Below are 23,497 nucleotides of genomic sequence, written 5' to 3' on the forward strand. Positions count from 1 at the left end.
GGCACGGGCAGCCTCTCTGGGGCCCCACTGAGGCCTCTCTGCCGGTGTGTCCACGTGAGCCAGGCTGGGACCTGGGACCCTTTGCTGCAGCGCCTTCACCTGGACACACCTCTCCTTCAGCAACAAAATACAGAGACTAAACGAGACTAAAACAGCCGTGTGCGTGCTCAGGCGGGGCAAATTATGGACAAAAGATGAAAAAAGACCAAAAGCCCAATGGCCACATCTGAAGAGCCGAGAGCAAAACCAGGGCGTCAGGAGCAATGCCTCTGTACTCAACACCACCAAAAAGGGGTGGGGGGCCATCTGAACCATCCCGGGACTCCAGCACATCCTGGACACACGCCTACCCTCACCCCATATAACGATCCCTGGGGCGTGCTAAGTCACTTTGGTCGTGTCCGACTCTTTGCAACCCATGGACTGCAGTCTGCCAGGGTCCTCTGTCCGTGGGATTCTCCAGGCAAGAATACTGGAGTGGGTTGCCATTTCCTTCTCCAGGGGATCTTCCCGACCCAGGGATCTAACACGAGTCTTAACATCTCCTGCACTGGCAGGCGGGTTCTTTACCACTAGCGCCACCTAGTGAACCCAAGTCAGAAGGGAAATGACTGAGAGAGGGATGGCCCTGCCAGCATAGAGGCAGACGCGGAGCAGTGTCCAGGAGCTGAGAGCTGTGGGACAAGCACACCCGAAGAACTGCCCATGCCCCGGTGGGGGCCCCAGCCCGTCTGAAGTATTTAAAACAAATTTAGGAAATACTGAGAAACGGAACGGTAAAAGGACTGCACATGGAGCTCCAGGACAATAAGGCACAGGTGCGCCGCACGCACCCAGCCATTGATCCCACCAATCTACTGGGCTTAAAGGATGAAGAAAGAATTCTTCAGGCAATAAGAGAGACAAAGCAAACCAGGCGAAGGGAAGAGCACGCTGGCTTCAGGGGCTGGGGGAGGCGGTGAGGAGTGAGTTTAATGGGGATGCGTTTCAGTTGGGGAAGATGAAAGCAGTGGATGGTGGTGTCAGCTGCCCATTAAGAATATGCTTAGTGTATTTAAAAACAAAGGCTGGAATGAGAGCCAAAGAAGGGACACTGCACAATGGTCCAAGGCTCTCTGCAAGAAGACTACATAACCGTTGTAAATGCACGTGCACCCAACGTCTGTGCGGGATCGGTCGTGTCCATGACACCACGGACTGCAGCCCGCCAGGCTCCCCTGTCCATGGGATTCTCTAGGCAAGATTACTGGAGTGGGCTGCCATTCCCTCCTCTAGGGGGATCTTCCCCACCCAGGGATGGAACCCACGTCTTTTCTGTCGGCAGGTGGATTCTTCACCACTGAGCCACCAGGGAATCCCTAAGTCAACTATACTTTGATTCAAAAAATTTAAAAAGACTATTCTATCACAGAACTGTACACTCAAAAATGATTAAGGTGGTGAATTTCATATCATGTGTATTTTTTATGTATTTATTTTTGGCTTGCTGGGTCTTTGTCGATGTGCACAGGCTTTCTCTGCACTCTCTAGCTGGAGTACACAGGCTTCTCGTTGCGATGGCTTCTCTTGGTGTGAAGCATATGTGTTTTACACAATTTTTTAAAAAATTGTGAAAAAAAGATGCACAAAATCCAGTCGAACTGGCTCCCGCTAGCCCAAGAAGGGACAGCTGAATATTAGACGGGACGAAGATGGGACTCCCTTGGCAGTCCAGTGAGGAAGACTTCGCTTTCCAGAGCCGAGGGTGTGGGTTCGATCCCTGGTTGGGGAGCTAGGGTCCCACACACCTCACAGCCGGAAACCCAGAACCAAACCGAAACAGGAGGAGGGTGAGCGCTCAGCGTGCAGGTCTCCTCTTGCTTCTGTAACAACTACTACAAACACAGGGGCTTGAAACTTGTCGTCTTCAACAGTTCCTGAATTCTGGGTCCTGAAGTCTACACACGGGCAGGCCAGTTCCCTTTGGAGACTCTGGGGAGATGCTTTTGTGTCTCTTCCAGCTTCTAGAGGCCCCGGCGTCCCCTGTCTGTGGCCCCGTCCTCACGTGGCTCTGGCCCCTGCCTCATCCTTCTGTCTCCCTCTCTGACTCTGGCCTTCCACCTCCCTCTTCTGAAAAGCCCTGGGACCCCACGGGGTTCCCCAGGTGGCCCAGGATTACCACCTCATCTCAAGATTCTTAACTTCGGACTTCCACGGGTTCAGAGTCCACTGCCATTGCAGAGGACATGGGTTCAATCCCTGGTCCAGGGAGATTCCACATGCCGTGGAGCAACTAAGCCTGTGCACCGCAACTACTGAGCATGTGCTCGGCAGCAAGAAAGGTCACCGCAGTGAAGAGTGGCCCCCACCGCGGCAACTCAAGAAAGCCCGTGTGCAGCAGCCAAGACCCAGTACAGTCAAGAGTAAATACAACAAATAAGTAATAATTTTAAAACATTAATCTTTCTAAGGTAAGTACTTTTTTTTTTTTAAGATCCTTAACTTCAGCACATTTGCAAAGCCCCTCTTGTCACTTAAGAAACTCAAAGGTCACACCCAGAAAGACAAATCCAGAAAAAACACCCTCAGTTGTCATCCTGTGAAGCTGCTATAATACACTTTGAAAACTAGTAATTAAAGGGAAAGGATTGAGCGTGTTTTCCTGCTTTTTTCAGCAGGAATTATGTTTCAGGGCTTACAGCCGGCTCCCATTGATGCAGGAAAACCACCAGTTAAAAGCACGTGGCTTATACTCAAGGAGGGCAGAGCAGAACAGGAAAGGAGCTTGGCCAAGCTGTCCCAGGGGGCTGCCCCCCCTCAGCTGCAATGTAGAGGGGGAATGCCTGGTCACATGTTGATGGATCACTGCCTAACTGCCCAGTGCAAGGGCTGGGCTGTCATCACTAGCCAGAGTGTCCATCTGGCCATCTCTAACGGAGGGACAACCAAGACACAGGGCAACGTGGGGACCACAATGGCACTTAAAACCTTTTGCCTGAAACATCCACGTTCCATCCACCAGGCCTTCAGAACCAACATCCAGTTTATGAGAAATACTAGGAGAGGCAGCCGGACGCACAGACAGCAGAACCTTCTGCAGGACTAGAGGCCTGGTGTATCAGCCACTTGTGCTCTGCGACAAAGCACCACCGGCTTCGCAGCTTCTGTTATCTCTCGCCGTCCATTAGAAGGCTGGGCATGGCTTAGCTTGGTGTCCTGCTTAGGGTGCCTGAAACCAGCATCAGCAAGGCTGGACTTCCACCTGGAACCCTAGGGGAAATCCACCTCCATGCTCATCCAGTTGGTGGGATTAATTTCCTGGTGGTTGAGGGACTGAGTTTCCCTTTTCCTGTTGTCTGTTGGTGGCTCAGCTCCTAAAGGCTGCCTGCATCCCTTGGCCCCTCCATCTTTAAAGCTGGCAATCGTGGCTCAGATACCCCTATGCCTCAAATCTTTTCTTCCATTTCTGGCCAGAGAAAACAGCCTGCTTTCAAAGGCCCACTGTGCTTAGAAAGGGCCCACCCTCCTGTTCATTACCTCAGCCAACTGATGAGTGACCTTACTTATAATGCAAGATTGTCATGGGTATGAGCTTCCAGGAGAACTATTAACAACCTCAGATACGCAGATGATACCACTCTAATGGCAGAAAGTGAAGAGGAGCTAAAGAGCCTCTTGATGAGGGTGAAAAAGGAGAGGGAAAGGCTGGCTTAAAACTCAGCATTCAAAAAACTAAGATCATGGCATCCAGTCCCATCACTTCATGGCAAACAGATGGAGTGAAAGTAGAAGCAGTGAGGGATTTTATTTTTGGGGGGCTCCAAAATCACTATGGACAGTGACTGCAGCCATGAAATTAAAAGACGCATGCTCGTTGGAAGGAAAGCTATGACAAACCTAGACAGCGTATTAAAAAGCAGAGACATAGCTTTCCTGACAAAGGTCTGTATAGTGAAAGCTATGGTTTTTCCAGAAGTCATGTATGGATGTGTGAGTTGGACCATACAGAAGGCTGAGGGCCAAAGAATTGATGCTTTCAAATTGTGGTGCTGGAGAAGACTCTTGAGAGTCCCTTAGACAGCAAGGAGAGCAAACCAGTCAATCCTAAAGGAAATCAACACTGACTATTCATTGGAAAGACTAATGGTGAAGCTCCAATACTCTGGCCACCTGATGCGAAGAGCTGACTCATTGGAAAAGACCCTGATGCTGGGAAAGATTGAAGGAAAAGGAGAGAAGGGGGCGACAGAGGATGAGATGGTTGGATGGCATCACCAACTCACTAGACGTGAATTTGAGCAAACTCTGGGAGACAGTGAAGGACAGGGAAGCCTGATGTGCTGCGTCACAAAGAGCCAGTGAGCGACTGAGCCATAACATGAGCCTCCTAGGGCTGTGTGGCACAGTCTGGATGGCGTGAACAACAGAAATCCGTTCTCTCCCAGTTCTGGAGGCCGAGATCAAGTTGTTAGCAGGGCCTGCTTCTTCTGGGGCCATGAGGGAGGATCTTTCCAGGTCTGTCTCCAAATTTCCCTTCTTAAAAAGGACATCAGTTGGACCTTCTCTGGTGGTCCAGTGGCTAAGACTCTGAACTCCCAATGCAGGGGCCCTGGGTTCAGTACCTGGTCAGGGAACTAGACCCCATATGCTGCAACTAAATATCCCGTATGCTGCAAGAAAACAGAAGATCCTGTGTGCCACAACTAAGACCCAGCTCAGCCAAATAAACAAAAATAAACACTAAAAAAGACACTAATCATGTTGGATTAGGGCCCACCTTAATGACCCTAATGGCTCTTGTAATTATGTGTAAAGATCCTACTTCCAAATAAGGAGACATCTCACCATCCTCATGGGCTTGGGGACTAGGGTGGGGACCTGGGCAGGCATACCTGGTGGGGGCCATTCTGGATTAAAAGGAGTTAGCGAGCCCTAATAACCAGATGCAACACAATATTCCGCGACACAATATTCCTGGATGGAGCAGATCAGCTGTGAAGGTCAGGTTGGGGCCACCAGGGCAATGTCCTCCCCAAGCCAGGTATGTGCTGCCCCTCCCTGGACTCTGCCGTGGCTGCAGACCCAGAGCTGGGAGCCTTCTCCCCTGCCCACAAGCCCTCTGATCACTCACAGGCACCACGTGGGGGTCCCTGGCTTCTCAGGGAAGATGCCTCCTCTCCTGCTGCCCTCTCCAGCCCAAACGTGGGTCTCAGAAGTTAAAGTGAAGAGTTCGTCATTCAGTCGTATCTGACTCTTTGTGACCTCATGGACTGTAGCCTACTAGGTCCTCTATCCACGGGACTCTCCAGGCAAGAATACTGGAGTGGGTGGCCATTCCCTTCTCCAGAGGATCTTTCCAACCCAAGGATCGAACCTGCCTCTCCTGCATTGCAGGCAGATTCTTTACTGTCTGAGCCACCGGGGAAGCCCTGGTCTCGGGAGATGCCCATAAATGCCACATGAGATCTGTGCTTCTCAAGAGAGTCTCCCTTCCTAACAGTGGCCTGGGGACTGGCCTGGCCACTGGGCTGGGGGGTGGGGGTGGGAGAGGCTTCCCCAGACTGCTCAGCAGCTGGTACTTTTCTGTCCTAGAGGAAAACGAGGTGACTTCTCCCTGACATTCACTGTCCCCCAAATTACTGAGATTCCCTGGTGTGTGTGTATCTTGAGGCAGCTGGAACAAGGGACCACGAATGACTGACTTAACACAGAAATTTGTTCTCACACAGTCCTGGAGCCCAGAGGTCAAAAGTCAGCATCACTGGGCTGAAATCAAGGTGTCACGGCGCCATGCTCCCTCCAGACGCTCCAGGGGAGAGCGCTTCCTGCCTCCTGTAACTCCTGGAGACCCCAGGTGGCTCTGGCTTGTGGCCATCACCTGTCTCTGCTCTGTTCTCACATAGCTTCTCCTGTGTGTGTGTGTCTCTTCTTATAAGGACACCAGTCAGTGGATGTAGGGCCCACCCTAAATCTGAAATCATCCCATCTCAAGATCTTTACCTTAATTACACCACAAAGACCCTATTTCCAAATAAGGTCACATTCCCAGGTGCCAGTGGACATGAAGTTGGGGGACATCATTCAAAGCACTGCAGGCCCCCTCCTGAGATTCCTTCTCGCAGCTGGAGACCTTGAGCTGGCCTTTTTCCTGCAGGATCAGCCTCTACTCACCAGGGGCCTGCACCTTGTAGGTGTGGGGGAGGTGAGAGAAGCAGGCTTTCCCTCCAGGGATCCTGGGATGCCCCAGGGCTTAAGGAATTTGAGATCGAGGCACACCTTAACCCCTGGAGAGGGTACCAGCCATCTCTTTCACAGTGTCCACTTTGTTACACAAGCCTGTTGTGGATGGAATGTGTGTGTGTCCCCCCCAGAAACTCACACTGAAGCCCCAACCCCCAGAGTGATGGCATTCAGAGGTGATGAGAGTTATTAATAGATGAGGTCCTGAGGGTGGGGCCCCGAGATGGGGTTAGCGCCCTCATGAGAGAACTTGCTCACTCTCTGTCTCTCCTGAGGACAGGCAGGACGGTATCTGCACAACAGGAAGAGGCCCCATCAGGAACCCCCTCCCCGCCTCCCCAGGTTGGCATCTGATCTCAGACTTCCAGCTGCAGAACTGTGAGCAGTAACCATCCGCTGGTGAGGTGCCTGGGTGGGGCTGCTTGTCACTCAGCTGGAGCTGCCTGAGCCACAGCCTGGGCACTCCCACCTCCCTTTTTTACTCTGAGTGCATGGCAGTGGCACACGGTGGGCAGCATATCAGGAGTCTGATAAACTGCAGTTTGAGACCGAAACCGATCATGGTTTCCGAGACCCTGGAGGATGCTGGCTGTCCTCTCACTGGGCATCTGTGTCCTGTTTTGCACTAATTGGCAGGAGTTTAATTTTGAGCTGTGCACACAGGTCCCCAGGATGCATGCTTAGAGGCAAAGGGATGCTCTGGGATGTGCAAGGCCAGAGGGTGGGATGTGGACAAGGCTCCTGGGGACACCTGATTTGCCATCTCAAGAATCTCCCCCAGGATCCCTGGGGTGTGGGCAAGGGGGGGCCAGGCCCCGCCTCATTGCAGAACTGCTGACATCTTCACTGATGTTCTCCTAATCCCGGATTACTGAGAGCGGGCCCGTCTTAATTAGAAGTGGAGACCCAGGTCCAGGAGCCCTGCTGAACGCCGTCAGCGCCCACGGCTGGGTGAGATGACCACACCCCCGCCTTGTTCCTTTCTCCTCCATCTCGTCACTGCCTATCCTGCCCACTCCTGGCCTCCCAGGTCTGGGGGTGACCCAAGCTCCCCACCCCCACCTACAGGGAGGGAGTTGGGGTAGCAGGGAAGCGTGACCTGTCCCTGGGAGCCCCAGCTGCCCCTCTGTCCACCTCCCAGGACCCTGCTCCCTGGCGCGGACCCCAGGTGACAATGGGGCACAGAATCAGACCTGGCCTTAGTCCTCCAGGGGAGCAGGGGATATGCAAGCAAATGAGCCCCAGACCTGGAAAATGCTAGAAAAATCAGGACACTGCCTTGGGACACAGCACACAGACCCAGTCAGGACCCGGCACCTCCCGGGCCTGTCCTGGACCTAATCACGCAGAGGAAAAGTGAGTCCCAGAGAGACAGGGATGTCGCGGAGCAGCCTGGTGGTGTCCAGGGTCAGCTCCCAGCTCCATGCGCCCAGCGCCCTCACCACTGTTCTGTTCACGGTGGAAGGACCCTTGGCCTCGGGTGGGAAAGACCTGAGTGGGCACAGGCATTTCAGGCCTGGGCATGGGGGGAAGTTCGGAGTGTTGGGGCCCCGCTGGAGAGGCTACTGTGAGGGCGGCAGCTGTCCAGGGAGCTGGAGCAGCGCCCCAGGGGTGACGAACTTACGCAGGGAGCGGGTCAGGCCTTGGGCCTGAACACCCAGGGCTGCTCTGGCCTGGGGAGGGGCTGTGGTGGGAAGGTGGGGTTTTGGCTTTCGATCTACACTCTGGGGTGCGGGACGTGTCTCCACTAGCACCCACCAGTCCTGTTCCACATGGAGCTGAAGGTGGCAGGGGACCCCCAGCCTGCCTGTCCCCACTAGCCTGGGTCACAGCCATTTCCCAGGCCAGCCGTGTCTTCCGAGGCCTTTGGGTCTGAGATGGACACAGGGCCCTGGCCAGGGCAGGGAAGGGGAAGGCCAGGGCGGGGCCGGGATCCCACCTTACTCCGTCCTAATCACAGCTGAGCGAAAGGAAGGCTCGGGGAGTTTAACCCCAGGAGCCTGAGCTCAGCCCCGAGCAGGGAGAGCCCTGGGGCCCTGGGTGGCTGGGTCTGCTCCAGAGCCAGCCTGCTTCAGCCTGGCCAGCATGGAGGTGGTCACCCTGCATGATGACAGCACCCTCCTCGTGCAAGGCTCAGGCCCAGGGGGGCTGTGGGCCCCAGGCTCTGGTCCTCACCCAGGGTCAGGCCCAGCAGTGACTCCCTCCTCCCCTTCCTCTCTGTGACCCCTCCAGTCCTCCACCCCAGGGGCTAGAGGCTGCACAGGCAGGTCACAGGATGCTCAGAGGTCAACATCATCCCCCATGGCCCCCACCTCCTCCCTGAACAGCCCCTGCCCCTAGGCAGTGGGACCCCTACAAGTGCTTGCCCTCTCGGGTCCTCAGGAAGGTCCTGGGCCCTGCAGGAGCCAGCGGAGAATGGTGTCCCTTCCCTCTGAATGGGCTTCCCTGATGACTCAGATGGTAAAGAATCCACCTGCAACTCAGGAGACCCAGGTTCAAACCCTGGGTTGGGAAGATCCCCTGGAGAAGGGAATGGCAACCGACTCCAATTTTCTTGCCTGGAGAATCCCCATGGACAGAGGAGCCTGGCGGGCTACAGTCCATGGGGTCACAAAGAGTTGGATATAACTGAGCGACTAAGCACAGCACCCCCTCAATCCTGCTGCCCCCAGGCCACCCCACCCCCACCCTCTCCAGGGAGCCACTGGGTGGGGGTGTCACACCTCCTCTCTGGACCTGGGTGCTCCCTCAGAACACCGAGTTGAATTAGCTCCTGGCGCTGGGCAGGGGGGCAGCCTGTGCCCATCTCCGACTCCCTGGGCCTCGCACCCCTGGCCTCCTGGGCAGAGTCCACCATCTGCTGTCCTAAACACAGGGCCTGTCCCCGAATCCCTGCGCTGCCCTAGGCACCCATCCCCAGGAAATGCCCCTCCCAGAAAGGCTCAGGCTCTGACACAGGCCCACTTGGAAGGGTCTTAGGGGCCTTCCAGGCTCCAGGACCCCTGGAACCCCAGGTGGACCTCGTGGATCTGGGGCGAGGGGAGAGCCTGGGGTAGGCAGCCCTCGGCTTCGCCGGATCCCCTGTCAAAGCCCAGCCCTTGCATCTCTCCTGAGGAACCTGGGGTCTAGTGGGGTCCTGTCCAGGCCCTCAAGGCAGGGGCTACCCCAGGGTCCCCAGAGTACCCCTGAAGGACAGGTGACGGTGCCCCAACCCCTCCCAAAGCTGCCCATGCAGAAATTAGCTGCGTGACTTTGGGGAGCCACAGCTGGCCCAGCCCAGACTCCCAGCTAACGGTCCTGGAGGGTCTCAGAGAGCCAAGGAGGGGCTGGGGCACCCTGGAGAAGCAGAGCACCCGGCAGAGCTCCCTCCCGAGGAAAGCCGCGGGCCAGAGGGCGGGCTGTTCCTCTCTGAGGCTGGGGCTGAGTCCGAGTCGGGAAGCAGTCAGGATGGTGGAGGTACGATGGGGAGGTGGGAGTGGAGGACGGGACACGCGTGGCGGTGATCAGGACACGGGGCGGGGGGCAGACCCAGGCAGAGCCGAATGGTGCAGGCGAAGGTGCCCCTCCTGCACTTCAGCACCCAAGGCTGCTTCTAAAACTCCCCCACCCCTACCCCGGTCATGCCCGGCTCGCAGCAGCCTGCAGCCCCACTGGAGACTGCTGTTTCAGCAACTGCAGGTGAGGGCTCGAAGGGCAGGCTGCTCCTTGAGAACCCCGTCCCCACCTTGACTCCCCTGCACAGGGCTTCCTAGATGACGCTAGTGGCAAAGAACCCACCTGCCAATGCAGGAGACGTTAAGAGATGCGGGTTTGATTCCTGGGTTAGGAAGATGCCCTAGAGAAGGAAATGGCAACCCACTCCAGTATTCTTGCCTGGAGAATCCCATGGACAGAGGAGCCTGGCGGGCTACAGTCTATGGGGTCGCAGAGTCAGACACGACTGAAGCAACTTAGCACACGGAGGCCTGGCAGGCTTTTCCTCTACCGGAGGGGCCTGGCTTTGCCCCTCAGCCCCCCTGGAGCCCAGGGCTGCGGATCCACTTCTGCTCAGCTGAAGGGGAGGGGCAGAGGGGGCGCTGCTCCTGCAGAGACCCCAACTCTGAGCCCCACCTGCCCCTCCCTGCAGCCAGCCTGGGGGCCACAGCTGCCAACGGTGGCCCCTGCAGGGCAGGGCGGTGGTCGATCCGCAGGTCTCCCCCAGGCTCCCCACAGGGCGGGCCTGCCTCTCCCACGCTTTGGCTTGTGTGAAACAATAGGGTGTTGCTCAACCTCACAGGGGCGGTCAGGCTATTGTTGGAGGAGCTTAGGGAAACACAGGACCGGCCCTTCCGGGCAGTGCTCTGACCCCTTGAGGCCCGGCCTCCTCACCTCCTTGCAGGAGGCCGGCACCCGCCTGGGAGAGGTGCACACCCCCTGCCCGTCCCCCACTAGATGCCCGGCCAGGCCAGGTCCTGGCTGGACAGGCAGCTGGCGACGGCACGCAGGCCAGGAGCCCTCCAGGCCACCCCAGCTCGGCTGCGGTTCTGCCCACCCCAGCCCTTTGAGGATTCTGCCGCTTGTTGGAGATGAGCCTGCAGTGTGACAGCCCTGCTTCCTGCACTGCAGGGCATAGATGGGCCCCTGCCCGCTACAGGGCATCTCCCCGAGCTGGGGGAGGGCGCTGGTGCCTTGAGTCCATGTTACAGACCAGGACAGGGAGGAACGCGGCCAGTGGCCAAAGCCCCATCTGAAAAGCGCTTCTCCAATCTCCGTACTGTTTCCTTTTCCAGGCCAGGCTGTCGTTAGCCCTCTGAGGAGGAGGGACAGGGGCGGGGGTGGGAGGGCTGGGAAGGCTCGCCACCTGGCCAGGCCTGCAGGCCCTGAGCCGCGCAGGAGGCCCTTAGACCCCCAAGTCCGGCCCCCAGGATCAGGCACCCCAGGTGCTCGGGAGGGGCCGCTGCAGGTGGGGAGGGGCCCTGGAGATGCCCCTTGGCCCCTGGGATGAAGGTGCAGTGAGCTGTCCCGGGACAGGACAGGGAGCCCCAAGCCCCAGGCCTTGGAGGGTCCAGGTGCCCTTCTGCCCAGAGCCCTGCTCCCCAGGAGCCCCGAGATCTGGCTTAGAGGCCGTGAAGAGGGTCTCCTGGGAACCTGGCTGCCCCTGGAAGGCGCGCCAGTCCTGGCTCTGCTCACCTCCTTGGTTGCCCCTCCCCACCAGGAGAGGCTGGGGGCCGCGGGGGTGCGGCTCTTTCGCCCACGTGGGCCGAGCCCCTCCTCCCCGCCAAGGCCGCAGCGTGTAAGGCTCTGGTGACTCACGGCTGTGGCTTTATTTCCCTGGAGAACAGGAAGCCCACAGTCCTGCCCACCCACTCACAGCCTGCCAGGAGTCGGGCAGCAGCACCCCCGCTCAGCCCGCAGAGGCTGCCCCGGGCCGAGTGAGCGGGGCCTGGAGAGGAGCCAGGCAGCAGAAGACCCAGGGGCACGCAGCGGGGGTGGCAGGGAGCCCCGCCTCGTGGTGCCGAGAGGGCACGGCTCACCTCCCCAGACCCACGACGCAGCCCCCTCTCCCCGGCAGTGCTGACTCACCTGCAGCCTTCACCCTCCTCCTGCAGCCCCAGGAGCCTGTCCTAGGCCCACCGTGTGCCCCAGGGGGCTGTTCCTGGGGCACATGGATGCCCGCCTGAGCCCCCCAGCACCCGCTGAGTGCACCTGGCCCAGCTGGACAGACAGGCTGGCCTTCTTGGCCTCCCTCCTCCCCCGCCCAGGACCCACCTTACCACCTCTCCACACACCTGCAGGGCCCCCGCAGGTCAGGTCCTCCACTCTGGGACCAGTGATGGGGGTGGGGGCCACGGGCACTGAGGAGGAGAAGGAGCTGAGGGAGGGGAGGGGTCTCCACACACGTGGTCTTCAAGATGGGGGCTCAGGCGATCTCAGGACCCCCCACGAACCCCAAGCTGGTTTCCAGCACTGCCTGCCTCCATGAGACCTGTGAGCACGAGGGGTTCATGAGAGGCAAGACCCGTGGCTGCCTTTGGGCAAAGGTTTGAGAGAAACTCCTTGGGGAGGGGGCTCCCTGAGCTGCCTGCTCAGAGGACTGGCCCTTTCCAGTCCCCCCACTGACTCACGCCCCTTCCTCTCAAGTCTGATACTCGGTGAGGACAGCACCATGCCTCAAAGACCCCCCTCCAGCCCCCACGAGGAACAGGGGCAGAATCACCTTGTGCAAACCAGCAGCCCCTGCCCCTCCTGTGGCCCCCTGGCTGTTCCAAGGGCCGGCCAACTGCACCAGGCCCTGTGCTCCTCTGTGGGTGGGAAAGGGGCCCTTCCCCCAACAGCCTGGCAGAGGCCATGCTCCCGCTCTTTCTTGGTGACACCCCCCAGGGCCAGCCAGCCCTGCAGACACGAGTGCAAGGTCTCCATGCCGACCACAGGGGTCTTTCCTCTGCAGGATTCACAACACACACACACACGTGTGTATATATGTGCACACACAACGGGTCTCCAAACACCATATGCACACAAGCAGGAGGTCCCTGGGCCCAGTGCACAGGAGGCTTTTACCCTGAAAACAAGGCCAAGGAGAACGGAGACTGGGGTTTTGCCAGGAGTCAGGGGGTGGGGCTGCTCATGGGGACCAGGTTCCCCCTGGGGTGATGGAATGCTCTGGAAGTACATAGCGGTGATAATGTAGTTACCAAACTTCACTCTATACTGTAGGTTTTGTGTATTTTATCATGATTAAAAAACCCCAAGTCGTAGGGTCCAGAACACAGTGGGGGTTTCAGTGCCAGCCTCCCAGGTCCCAGGGGACGGGGACAGTTTCCTCCAGGCAGACACAAGCCACCCTCGGCTGAAGGTGAGGACCTGCCATCCACTCCTGAAATCCAAGGGATGCGTCACTGCAATTACGTCAGCTGCAGTCACTGGCATTTCTGGAGCATTCGGAGGCCCCAGGCCCACTCAGGAGATGGATGCTGTTTCCTGCCCAACATGGAAAGAACCTCCGGGGCTGCTGTTTTAGAGAAATAACAGTCCCAGTGGAGCAGGCAGGGAGGGGCTGGTGCTGACTCAGGAAGGTGCTGAGCTTGCTTTCAGCTTAGGGAAGCCCCCAGCCCTGCCCTCCTCCGCCTCTGCCCACGCAGGAGCTAAGTGAACTCTTCACCTGGGCATGTGTTCCCTGGTGGATTTACCTATTACCTCTGCACTCAGTCTGACAAGACAAAACTACATGGCCTTAAGAAGCCCCTCCGCTAGGCTCACATCCACTGGTCTAAGTGGGTGAAGTCCTTGGGTTCCAGCTCTCCTCCTGATTCTACCCAGGGAACGCAAGCGAACGCCATCTGAGGTCTGGAAGGGTGTTCTGCTGCCAGCAGGCAGAGCAGACTTCAAACTCATTTTCCACAAGCCTCATGCATAGTCCTTATGTCCTGGCCTCATTCACAAGCCTGATTTCTCTCCCAGCTGCAGTTTCAGCAGTGGATTATTCTGAAAGCCCCATCTCTGTCCTGACGATTTTCAACCTCATGGACTTTGTGAGCTAACTCGAATCACTGCACCGCGAGGGGAACACTGCAGATTCACAAGCCCGGTTCAGGGCTGGGTGGGGAAGGAGACCCACAGATACCAGCCACCGCCCCCAACACACTACAACGGAAGCAGTTCCGTCCAAAGTCCCTCAGGCTCCAGGGTGAGTCCCTGTAGGCATAGAAGCACCTCCCTTGAGGCTGACAGAGCTAAAGTGCTGGGTGTTTACTGAGACAGCTATTTGGGGAAAAGGCAGAGAAAAGCAACATTTCTCCCAGCTTCCTGCCAGCCCCCTCAGCACATGAATTATTTCCAAGGGCTCATTTTGCTGGTCCTTTGCCGGAAGACTCGTTTATTTTGCTTTTTGCTACCTCCCCCCAACCCCGCCCCAGGATAATCTGAGGCTAGGGTATGTTGTCAAACTCGGTAAGTGACCACGACACGAGCTTGAAGGACATATCCCCCGATTAATAATAAATGACCAGAGCCAGCGTCTGGAGGACGCCAGTCTTCAGCCAGCCCGCGGGGCTGCAACACGGAGCGCTTCCGGCCCTGGCTTGTGCCCAAAGTCAGCAGAGCTGCTAGCGGGGCTGGGGGCCTGTGGGCAGACCCGAGGAGGGCAGCCTGAGAATCGGTCTCTGGGGCGACTGCCCAGCACAGAGCATCCCGTCCCACCTTCCAGGACCCTCCCTGGAAGATGCTTCCCACCTACCCCATCCCCTCAACCCAAACTTCTCCGGTCCGGGAAGCCCGGGAAAGTTGAAGGGCGCGGGTCGCTGGCGCACCCGCGGCCTTCAGCACCGTGGACAGCTCCTTGCGCCGACCCTACCCCCCGCCCGCCCTACCTGTCGTCGTTCTGGAAGGACTGGTCGCCTAGCAGCAGGTCCCGGAAGCGGTACCGCGGCGGCAAGGGCAGCACCTCCGAGTCCAGGTCGCTCATCTTGAGGCCGGCGGTGTCCAGGCGCGCGCCGTCCCCGCGGCCGCCGTCCTCGGCGCCGGGCTGCCTGCGGGCACACGCCAGCGCCCCCTCAGCCCGCGCCCGCGCCCTCCCGCGCCCAGCGCCCCCGGCCCTCCTGGCCCACACGGCCCCGCCTCCCCCGGCCCGCCCTGCCCGCGCAGCTCCCCCCATCCCCACGCGCCTGGCCGCGCAGCGCAGCCCGAGCCACTGCACCCCCCGCCCCTGTAGGGCTGTGAAGCCCACTGCAAAGCACCTCCAGGGTGTGGGGGAGGTTCGCCACTGCCCACATCAGGGGCGGGCACTCACCCCACCCCTGGCTTCCCACCAGGGCCACGGAAGCCCTCCCAGCAACCCCCACATAGACTGCCTACTCAGCCTTCCTCAGGATCCAGAACACTCATCTCCCCTACTTCCAGACCCTCAGGCTGCTGGGCTCCGGCCGGGGGTGGGGGTGTGTGTGACAAGGAGGCTTTAGAAAAGGCCCTTGTCTGCGGCCTCCATGGGGCCAAGCGGCTCAGATGGGATCAGAACCTGGGAGGTGGCGGCAGTGGGGACCGCAGGATCCCTCTGGGCCCCCAGCTGCCCTTTGCCCAGTATCGCCAGGACTCTGTGGCCAGAAGCCCCTGTCCCCACCTGGCAGGACAGAGCAGAGGAATGGGATCAGACCAGGTAAACTGGGAGGGCCCTCGGTGGTCTGCAGCCTTCTGGGGCCCAAACATTTGTCTCCTGGGGCACCTACCCCTTCCCACCCCCACCCCACATCCAGGTGAGTTTTGGCTGCGGTCACCCTCAAGCACCAAGGCTCCCAGTTCCCAGCCTCCTGGGGCGACAGCCTCATCAGGACCTCTCTGCCCACCACACAGAGGCTTGCTTGCCAGCCCCCGCGCCCCGTCATCACCCAGTGGGTGCTGGACACAACAGCGCAGCTGCATAGCATTAACTGAGTGCCCTGGGGAGCCTTACCTCCATGGTGCAGGCAGGCAGGGGAGGCGCAGCCACCAGTGCAGGTGGGAGGCTAGGGCAGACCCCCAGCTCCTGCCAGGTGAGCCCAGCCCCAGGCCACCCTTGGTGGTGCCCTCAGCGCCCTCGCAGGGAGGTGGAATTCTCTCCCTGCAGCCTCCACCGGCTGAGGTGAGCCCTCACTCTGCTCTTCTAAGAGCCGAGACCCCCTGGGTGGGGGGGCAGTATATCAGCTGGGACCCTTCGGTGGTGGACCCATGAATGGGCCTCTTGGGGCCTTCAGAGGCACTCCCGCGATGGCAGAGCAGCTGGAGGGCATGGGGTGGGGGGGTTCTCTGCCCTGTGAGGCCTGTCCCTGCCAAGGGGCAGGAGATGGAGGGAGGAGCCTGGCTCTGCTCCTGGGCAGGTGCAGGGCTCTGCTGACCACATTCATTCCCAAACTGAAAACTCATAGACAAGCTGTGCGAGAGGCTGGGAGGCCAGGACACTCACCTGGAGCACGAGTTCCACGCTGCGGGGGAGCGGGGGTGGGGGGGCGGCAGGCACTGTGGTCCCCTCCTCTCCCTCCTCAAGGCCGGAAGGGCAGGCGCATTCCCTGGGCCCCCACTGAACACCTAGCCCACGCGTCCCAACGCCTGGACAAGTGGCAGGCAGGCGTCAGCCCCTCATCCCACAGCTTTGGGAGCTGCTCAAGGGCCGTCCCAGGCCCAGGCTGCGAGTGGCCTTGTGGGCCCAACATGCCTGTGCGCTGTTCTCTGGGTCACGGGGTCAACCCCGAGGATCTGGCAGTGTTTGTAAAACAACATTTTCCTAATCGCATCAGCGTGGCTGCATGTTTTTCCTTAGTCATAAGCTGGGGCCGTGGGGAGGCGCAGGCAGGCGGGGGAGAAACGTGGCGGGAGGTTGGGGTTGTGTTTTCTTGCTTTTGCCCCTTTCTTGCCGACCGCCTCTTTCGACGGCAGAACACCAGAGCTCCCCGGGCATGGCTGCCTTTGACCCCTTCTCCACTTTGACCTGTTTTGGGTTTTCTCTCGTGTCCTGGCCTTGAGACCTGGACACAGCAGGGTCTCTGCTTCAGGAGAACATGGTGAGGTGGAGGGTGGGGGGAAATTGTGCCAGGAGTCAGAAGGCCAGGTTGCCGCCCCACCGTGTGGTCTCCGGAGGTGACCGGGAATGTGGCCCCTCCTCCCTCGTGGTGCAACCAGGACATAGGAGTCTGGAGGGAGCACGCACTGGGAAGCAGACGCCCCGCAGGCCTCGTGGTGTCCTGCCTTGTTGCCCCAGCGGAGCCGAAAGCCCACACGAACCTGAGTGATTGTTGTGCTGGCCAATGGCCAGGCCCCGGGGCTCCTGGAACGGTGCCCCTTGTAGGAGGGACATGGCCAGGCAGCTGCTCCCCGTGTCCAGGGGCCTGCTCAAGGCCTGTCTCTTGGCCCAAAGGCTTGTGTCACTGAGAGCTTCTGGGCATGTGGGACTTGGGGGTCCTGTCCCCGCCCATGCCTGCCCACTCCCCACAGCTGGGATAGTCCAGGTGGGGAAAGAGCGGTCCCCCTGTGCCTCCTCGTCATCCCCTTCCTCTCCTCCTCGTGGAGTGACCAAGGGGCGGAGGACCCAGGGAGGAAGTCTAGGATCCCCAAACCACACCCAGTATCTTTTCTATCTGATGGCCACACGGAAGAACGCAGGGCTTCCGTGGCCTAAAGAAAGCATCCATCTCCCTGGCCCTCAACTGCCCTCAGGACAAGACACGGAACTTCATCGCAGGACTCACTGCCCCCCGCCCCCCGGAGCCAGGACAGAGCACCCTCCTCCCAGACAAGGCCTTGGGGGACTCTCAAGTCCCCTCGACATGAACCTACCAGGCCCAGGAAGCTGCCCAGGGTCCTGATGACTGAGCAGCGCTCAGTCCTGCCCCTTTAGTCCATGGTGAGTGGCCCCAGGGAGGTCACCTGACCCCTCTGAGCCTCAGTTTCTTCTTTCATAAACAAATATTCTGAAGCCTCTACCGTTATGAAGCGATGGTTGAGATGGAATGAGACAGCAAGTTTGAGGTGGTCAGTGTGTGTAATCCATTTCAGGTTTTAATTTGGGGCTGCTGAGCCAGTTGTTTGGCCAAGTTCCAGTGGACAAAGGCCCTGACCCCAAGCATCAGGTTCCTGGAACGGCCAGCTCCCCGTCTGCATCTCCGCAGTTCACCAGGAGGCCCCTTTGGGGGCCTTTTGGGATGCTGACCAGGGAGGCCAAGGCGATAGGAAGCCCACTCCCAGCACACACACAGCAGGAAGTCACCTCCCAGCACACACACAGCAGGAAGTCACCTCCCAGTTTGGGGCACATGAGTTTGGGCACCCTGACCCTCTGGCCGCAGGGGACAGACAGCCTGGGCCACAGCACTGCACGCACGCCGCGTGCCAGGCACTGTGACTGCACTGCCTAGCGAGGAGTCCTCGGAATCCCGCCTGCAGCCAGGACTTCCCGTCTCTCGCTGAGGACATCTGGCTCACACAGCCTAGGAAGAGGCCCAGGAGGCGGGGGTGGGGAGGCCAGGCGCCCCTGAGGCAGAGCCCTGCTGTTTACCACCAGGGCTTTGCAGGTGATACTAGTGGTAAAGAACCCGCCCGCCAATGCAGGAGATACAGGAGACGCAGGTTTGATCCCCAGGCTGGGAAGATCCCTTGGAGTAGGGTGTGGCACCCCACTCCAGTATTCTTGCCTGGAGAATCCCATGCACAGAGGAGCCTGGAGGGCTACAGTCCATGGGGTCACAAAGAGTCAGACACAGCTGAAGTGGCTTGGCACGCACACGCTACCCACAGGTGGCCAAGGGTCATCCCTCTGAGGGGCAGGACTTCCACTTCTCTCCCCTCCCAAATCCTGCCCCCTGCCCCCAGCCCAGTGGTCAAGGAGTTAAGCATGACTGAGGAGGGTAAAGCGGTCAGAAACCTCCTTCTCCCACCAAAGGCACCAGGCCCTGGTGGTTGCCTAAGTTTGACACCGCCAAACCATGCCAAAGCACAGAAAGAAACAGAAGTGACTTTGTTCATTTTCCTAAGCGGACCTAATCCCATCACCAAAGTCAGGTGCAGACACCACCAGGGTATTGATACATACGAGGGGACCTCCCTGAAGGCTCTAAGTGCAAAAATCCTAAGTAAACTGTCAGTAAGCGGAATCCAGGAGTGCACTACACACCACCACACCACCAGCATCCAGGAGGATTTACCTGAGTGTGATGTACTTCACAACGCCAAGGAATTAAAGGAGAAAATCTATATGATTTTGTGAGCAAATATAGATCTGTTAAGGATCTGTTAAGACCCCAAATCCGTTAGTAAAATTAGATATAGAGGGAAATGTTCTTAATTTGATTAGCAAAACCAACAGTGGAATCCTGGGGGCATTCCTGCTCCGGGGGGACCCCAAGTCTGTCCGCTGCAACAGTCCCAATGGGTCTCCTGGGTGCCCACCGAGATGAAGGGAGGTGTGGGAGGAGGGAGATGGGGGCTCTTTCTGTTGTCAGCAGCAGCATCCCCATTTGGCTCAAAACCCCAAAAGTCACCTGAAACCTATCAGAACAAATGAGAGCTTCTAATGAGGCCGCCAAACCAGAGAGCACCGAATGTATGAAGCGAGGGCAGGAGCAACGAGGTGGCCGCAGCATCACGAGAGGGAGCTCCTGCCCCATTCTCCCTGAGCCTACAGGGTCGCTCGGGGAGGCCACCCACCGTTCCCCGGCACCGTCTAACGGCAGGAGGAGCTCGCGCTCCCAGCCCTCGACAGTCCCTTCCCCAGACGAGGGGGCAAAGTCAATCAGCACACAGCCATTTCGAGTCTGACAAACCATTTCCAAGATTTACACTGAAGACTAAATATGCAAGACCGGCCAGGACAGGTGTGAGAGAAAAACAGAGAAGGGGTGGGCCTTGCCAGCTATCAGGGCTAATTTATAGCCTCAGCAGAGGGACTGGCTCAAGCTTGGCACGAGAGAGGACACAGAGGTGGGGAATTCAGGATGAGAGGCAGGCGATCTTGGGAGGGAAGCGGCAACTTGGGCCTGGGGTTGGAACGAGGGCCACTTGTGGGATGCTCGCAGCATTCTGGGTGGTGGGGTCGGCATCCCCTCATTTTGCTGATGGGAAAACGGAGACGCAGAGAAGTGAAGGAACTCAGCTATCCAGGCGGGCCCAGCCCCGGAGCCCAGAGACCCTCAGGGGCGATGCCATCCGGCCAGCCATCAGCTAAAAGAAAAAACCCACTTTTCAGCCCCAAACCGAGGAGGCCGGAAGAGGACACAGAGCAGAGATGTCTGCGGCGGAGAAGGCCTATCGTTTAGCTGAACAGGCACACAAATGCTTCCACGTGGGAACAAGACCCTGCCGTTTAAAGAACGGATGACAGGGAAGAGCAGCGACAGAGATCAGGTCAGCGCACGGGTGCCCGGAAGTCACCCAGGAGACAGATGGGCAAGAGGAGGCCAAGGACGGGGAGCCGGCCACTCAGGAGGGGCACAGGAGTCCAGCGCCACATGCGTGATGGGCTTCCTGCCCCCCTGGTCACCAGGAGACAGACCAGCGAGCATCGTAACAGGGCCGGGGGCCTCTCCAACTCCAAGCCTCCGCCCGGGACCTTCACCCACACTGGGGACACTGGGCCCCCACCCGCCTCACGACGACACTGTGGGCAGCCCGGACGATTGCGACGGAGGACATACCGCCCTGTGAACACAATCCACTCCAAGAGAACCCCAGGGAGACAGGCTTTCTCTGCAGGCCTGGCTCACACCAGGTGTGTAAGCCGTCCTTACCACATGCGGACAGTTCCAGGGAGCTGGGGCGGGGGTGGGGATTCAGGCCCACGCCTCATCCTTGGTGCTGCACCAGGAGACACACTGAGCGGGACGCAAGTTATTGGACATGAGAAGAACTGGGGGCCACCTGCCTCCCCTACATGTCACTGGGCGGGAGCTGCAGCCCCGGGTGGGTCTCTGGGGAGGAGGGGCATACGACCTCCTGGGACAATGTCCCTCCCAGCCAGGCTCCTCTAGGCAGGAGTCCAGACGGCTTGGAATGCTCAAGTCGACCCAGTGACTGACGGATGCCCCACTGGCTCGAGGATGTGGTCCTTCTTCTAAGATGCATCCTTCAACACTGGCGAGCCATGACCAACAGAGGGGGCGGATGTGTGCCTGTGCACAGGTGTGCATGGACCGGTGTGCGCACGCAGATGTGCAGGTGAACACACAATGTGCACACGCACACACAAGTGTGTGTACCCACACGCGTCCACACGGACACACACAGGTGTGTGTACCCACACGCGTTCACACTGCCCAGCACCCAGGAAAGTCCTCAGACCCTGCAGCACCGCCAGGGGGGTGGAGGGCAGCTGAGCGCTGGGCTCGGTGCCCAGGAAAGCAGAAAGCCGCCGCCACTCTCTGCTGACCGCGACAGAAAAGCTAAGTGCTTCCTCTGTCCTGTAATTAAAAAGCCAGAGCTGCTCAAGCTGCCCAGCAGGTAGTGGTGGTTGTGGGGGGAGGGGGCGGCCTCCGGGAAATATCCACCCTCTCACTAGGGGAGGTGGCTTCGAGTTAACGCTGACGATGGCTGCTCACCAGCCACTCCGAGGGGCATCAGAATCCAAAGTTGAAAGCTCAGAACGCATTGTTGAGCCGAGTTCAAGCTCTGGAGCCACCAAAGAGACTCCTCCTAGCAGCTTCTCCCGTGCGCCAAGCAAGCCCAGGGGACAGGAGGAGGGGCCTGGCATCCCTGTGGACACAGGGCCTCGGGCGTGTCCATCACCTCCCTGCTCCCTGGCCTTCCCCAAGCCTTGGGCCCAACCCCAGGACACTGGGAAGCAGAAACCACGGGGACTGCAGCACTCACCCCGCTTGGCCGCCCACTTGGACTGGGGCCTGCCTCTGGGGAGGGCCCTCCTGCAAGTCCTCCGAGTGGTCGCAGCGTGTCCAGGCCCCTCGGTGCCAGGCAGTGTGTGCACATCCAGGTCGCAGGCCCAGCACTCACCAACTGACTGCCCAGCCCCTGGCTGGACGTAGGATGGCTGCTGGTGGGGGTGGATGTTGGGGGCACCACAGAGGCCTGGGCTGAGTGGCCAGGGTCCACCTGGAGGCGGAAAGCTGCCCTGCCTGCCCCGTCCCCATGGCTGCAGGAGGCACCACTGTATTCCTGCTGAGCCCTAGGCCCCATGGCTGGCACGGCCTGCAGGGGTGCCCGGGCCTCATCTGGGGGCTGGGGCCCAGATGGGGACACCCTGCCCACAAGGGACACCTCATACCCACAGGGGCCTCTCCTTAGAGCCCTGAGTCCCTGAGAATCTGATCTCTGCTGGCTTCCTTGCCCCCCTCCTCCAACCTGCCAACGTATCGGGGCTCCCCCTCCCCACACCCTAGGGGCTCCCATGTCTGCCAGACGGGGTTAAATTCTGCATTCACCTGGCACCCGGGGCCTCTTCCTCTGGTTTGAGACTCTGAGCTCTTCCCAAGATCAGACACCTGCCAAGAGGCGTCCAGCAGTGGCCTCTGGCCCAGAATCCAGGTCTCTGTGAAGGCGGCTCAAGGCCCAGGCGGGGCCTGTCCCGGGGTGGAGGCAGGAGAGGGGCTCCTGGTCACGTCATTGTCAACGTGCGGGCAGCATCCAGGCCCGCAAGGCTGGCACCGCAGGGTGGCTTCCAGGCCTCACCGCCCATGAAAGACAAGCTGACCACAGCCAGAGACTGAAGGAGGGACCGGGGAACACACCCCTCCGTGGGAAGTCCAAAGCACAGAGCAAACCTCCTGGGACAGGCCTTTTCAGGCACCGTAGTCTGGAGCGGGCCTTCCATCTCAAGTTTGAACTTGCCAGCAGCTGGTACAGGCCAGACCAGCCCATCTCCCGGCTCCACAGGAGGAAGAGGTTTTGGCAAATGCGGCGGGCCCACCAGAGCACACAGCCTGGGAAAGTCCCCACGACTCCTTTAAAAACACCCATGCCATCAGGCGCTGCTCCTGGGCCGCACTGTCTGCAGGCTCCACCCAGAGACTCCACGCACCCGGGAACGGCCGGCGAAGCCCCACGGCCGTGGAGATGGAACGAGAAACCTCAGGGGAGAGGTCACAGCTCAGTCACGAGACCTTCTGAGAAGAGGGCAAGTTGTGCTAACAAGGCTGGACTCCCGGCGCGCACAGTAACTCAGGGTTAGTCAGACTCTCAGACAGGCATCCCCGGTAGCTCAGTTGGTAAAGAATCCGCCTGCAATGCAGGAGACCCTGGTTCGATTCCTGGGTCGGGAAGATGCCCTGGAGAAGGGAAAGGCTACCCACTTGTGTTTTGGCCTAGACAATTCCAGGGAGTGTATAGTCCATGGGCTCACAAAGAGTTGGACATGACTGTGTGACTTTCACTTTCAGACAGGCTGGGACACCCATCAGACAGGCCGGGACACCCACGTGGACAGTGGTCAGAGCCAGGCATGAGGACAAGATGACACCCGCAGACCCGTACCTGGACACAAGCAGAGTCCTGTGCAGGCACCGCCCCCAAACCCCTTCTCACTCACCTCTGCCCACCCGAGCTGTGGCCAAAGGCAGACCCCCGAGTTCCCTCCAGCCCCTACACCAGGAATCCGGCTCTCTGGCTGGACAGGGCTGGGTTGGACCTCAGCCTTGTGAACCTTTTCCCACAGAATCTCGGCCACTTCCTGCTGCCCTGCAGGCAAGGCTCCCTAATATGGGCCTGGAGGGCTGGCCCGGACGTCCAGCCAGACATGGACCCTGGCAGAATGCCAGCCCTGGATCCGTGCCCTCTGCATCAGGGCCCAGAGGGTCCCATGTTGGCCCCGTGTGGAGGGGGGCAGTTCAGTCAG

The 23,497-nt window shown here is 59.2% G+C and overlaps 1 protein-coding gene across 2 annotated transcripts in view; it reads right to left on the reverse strand.

The window, feature by feature from the left end:
* KCNT1 (potassium sodium-activated channel subfamily T member 1) overlaps positions 1-23,270 on the reverse strand; it is a 68,166-nt gene extending 44,896 nt beyond the window's left edge. Inside the window, exons 1-2 of one of the 2 annotated variants that reach the window (XM_069579935.1) lie at positions 23,192-23,270; positions 14,568-14,726 (exon numbers count right to left, since the gene is read on the reverse strand). In XM_069579935.1, the coding sequence (XP_069436036.1) occupies positions 14,568-14,662 (95 nt within the window). In that variant the 5' untranslated portion in view covers positions 14,663-14,726; positions 23,192-23,270. Of the gene's footprint in view, positions 1-14,567; positions 14,727-23,191 lie in introns of those variants that run through there. The other variant, XM_069579939.1, reaches the window with a different exon arrangement.
* Positions 23,271-23,497: the final 227 nt, after the last annotated feature.

Source organism: Ovis canadensis, chromosome 3, assembly GCF_042477335.2.
Source record: "Ovis canadensis isolate MfBH-ARS-UI-01 breed Bighorn chromosome 3, ARS-UI_OviCan_v2, whole genome shotgun sequence".
Classification (NCBI taxonomy): domain Eukaryota; kingdom Metazoa; phylum Chordata; class Mammalia; order Artiodactyla; family Bovidae; genus Ovis; species Ovis canadensis.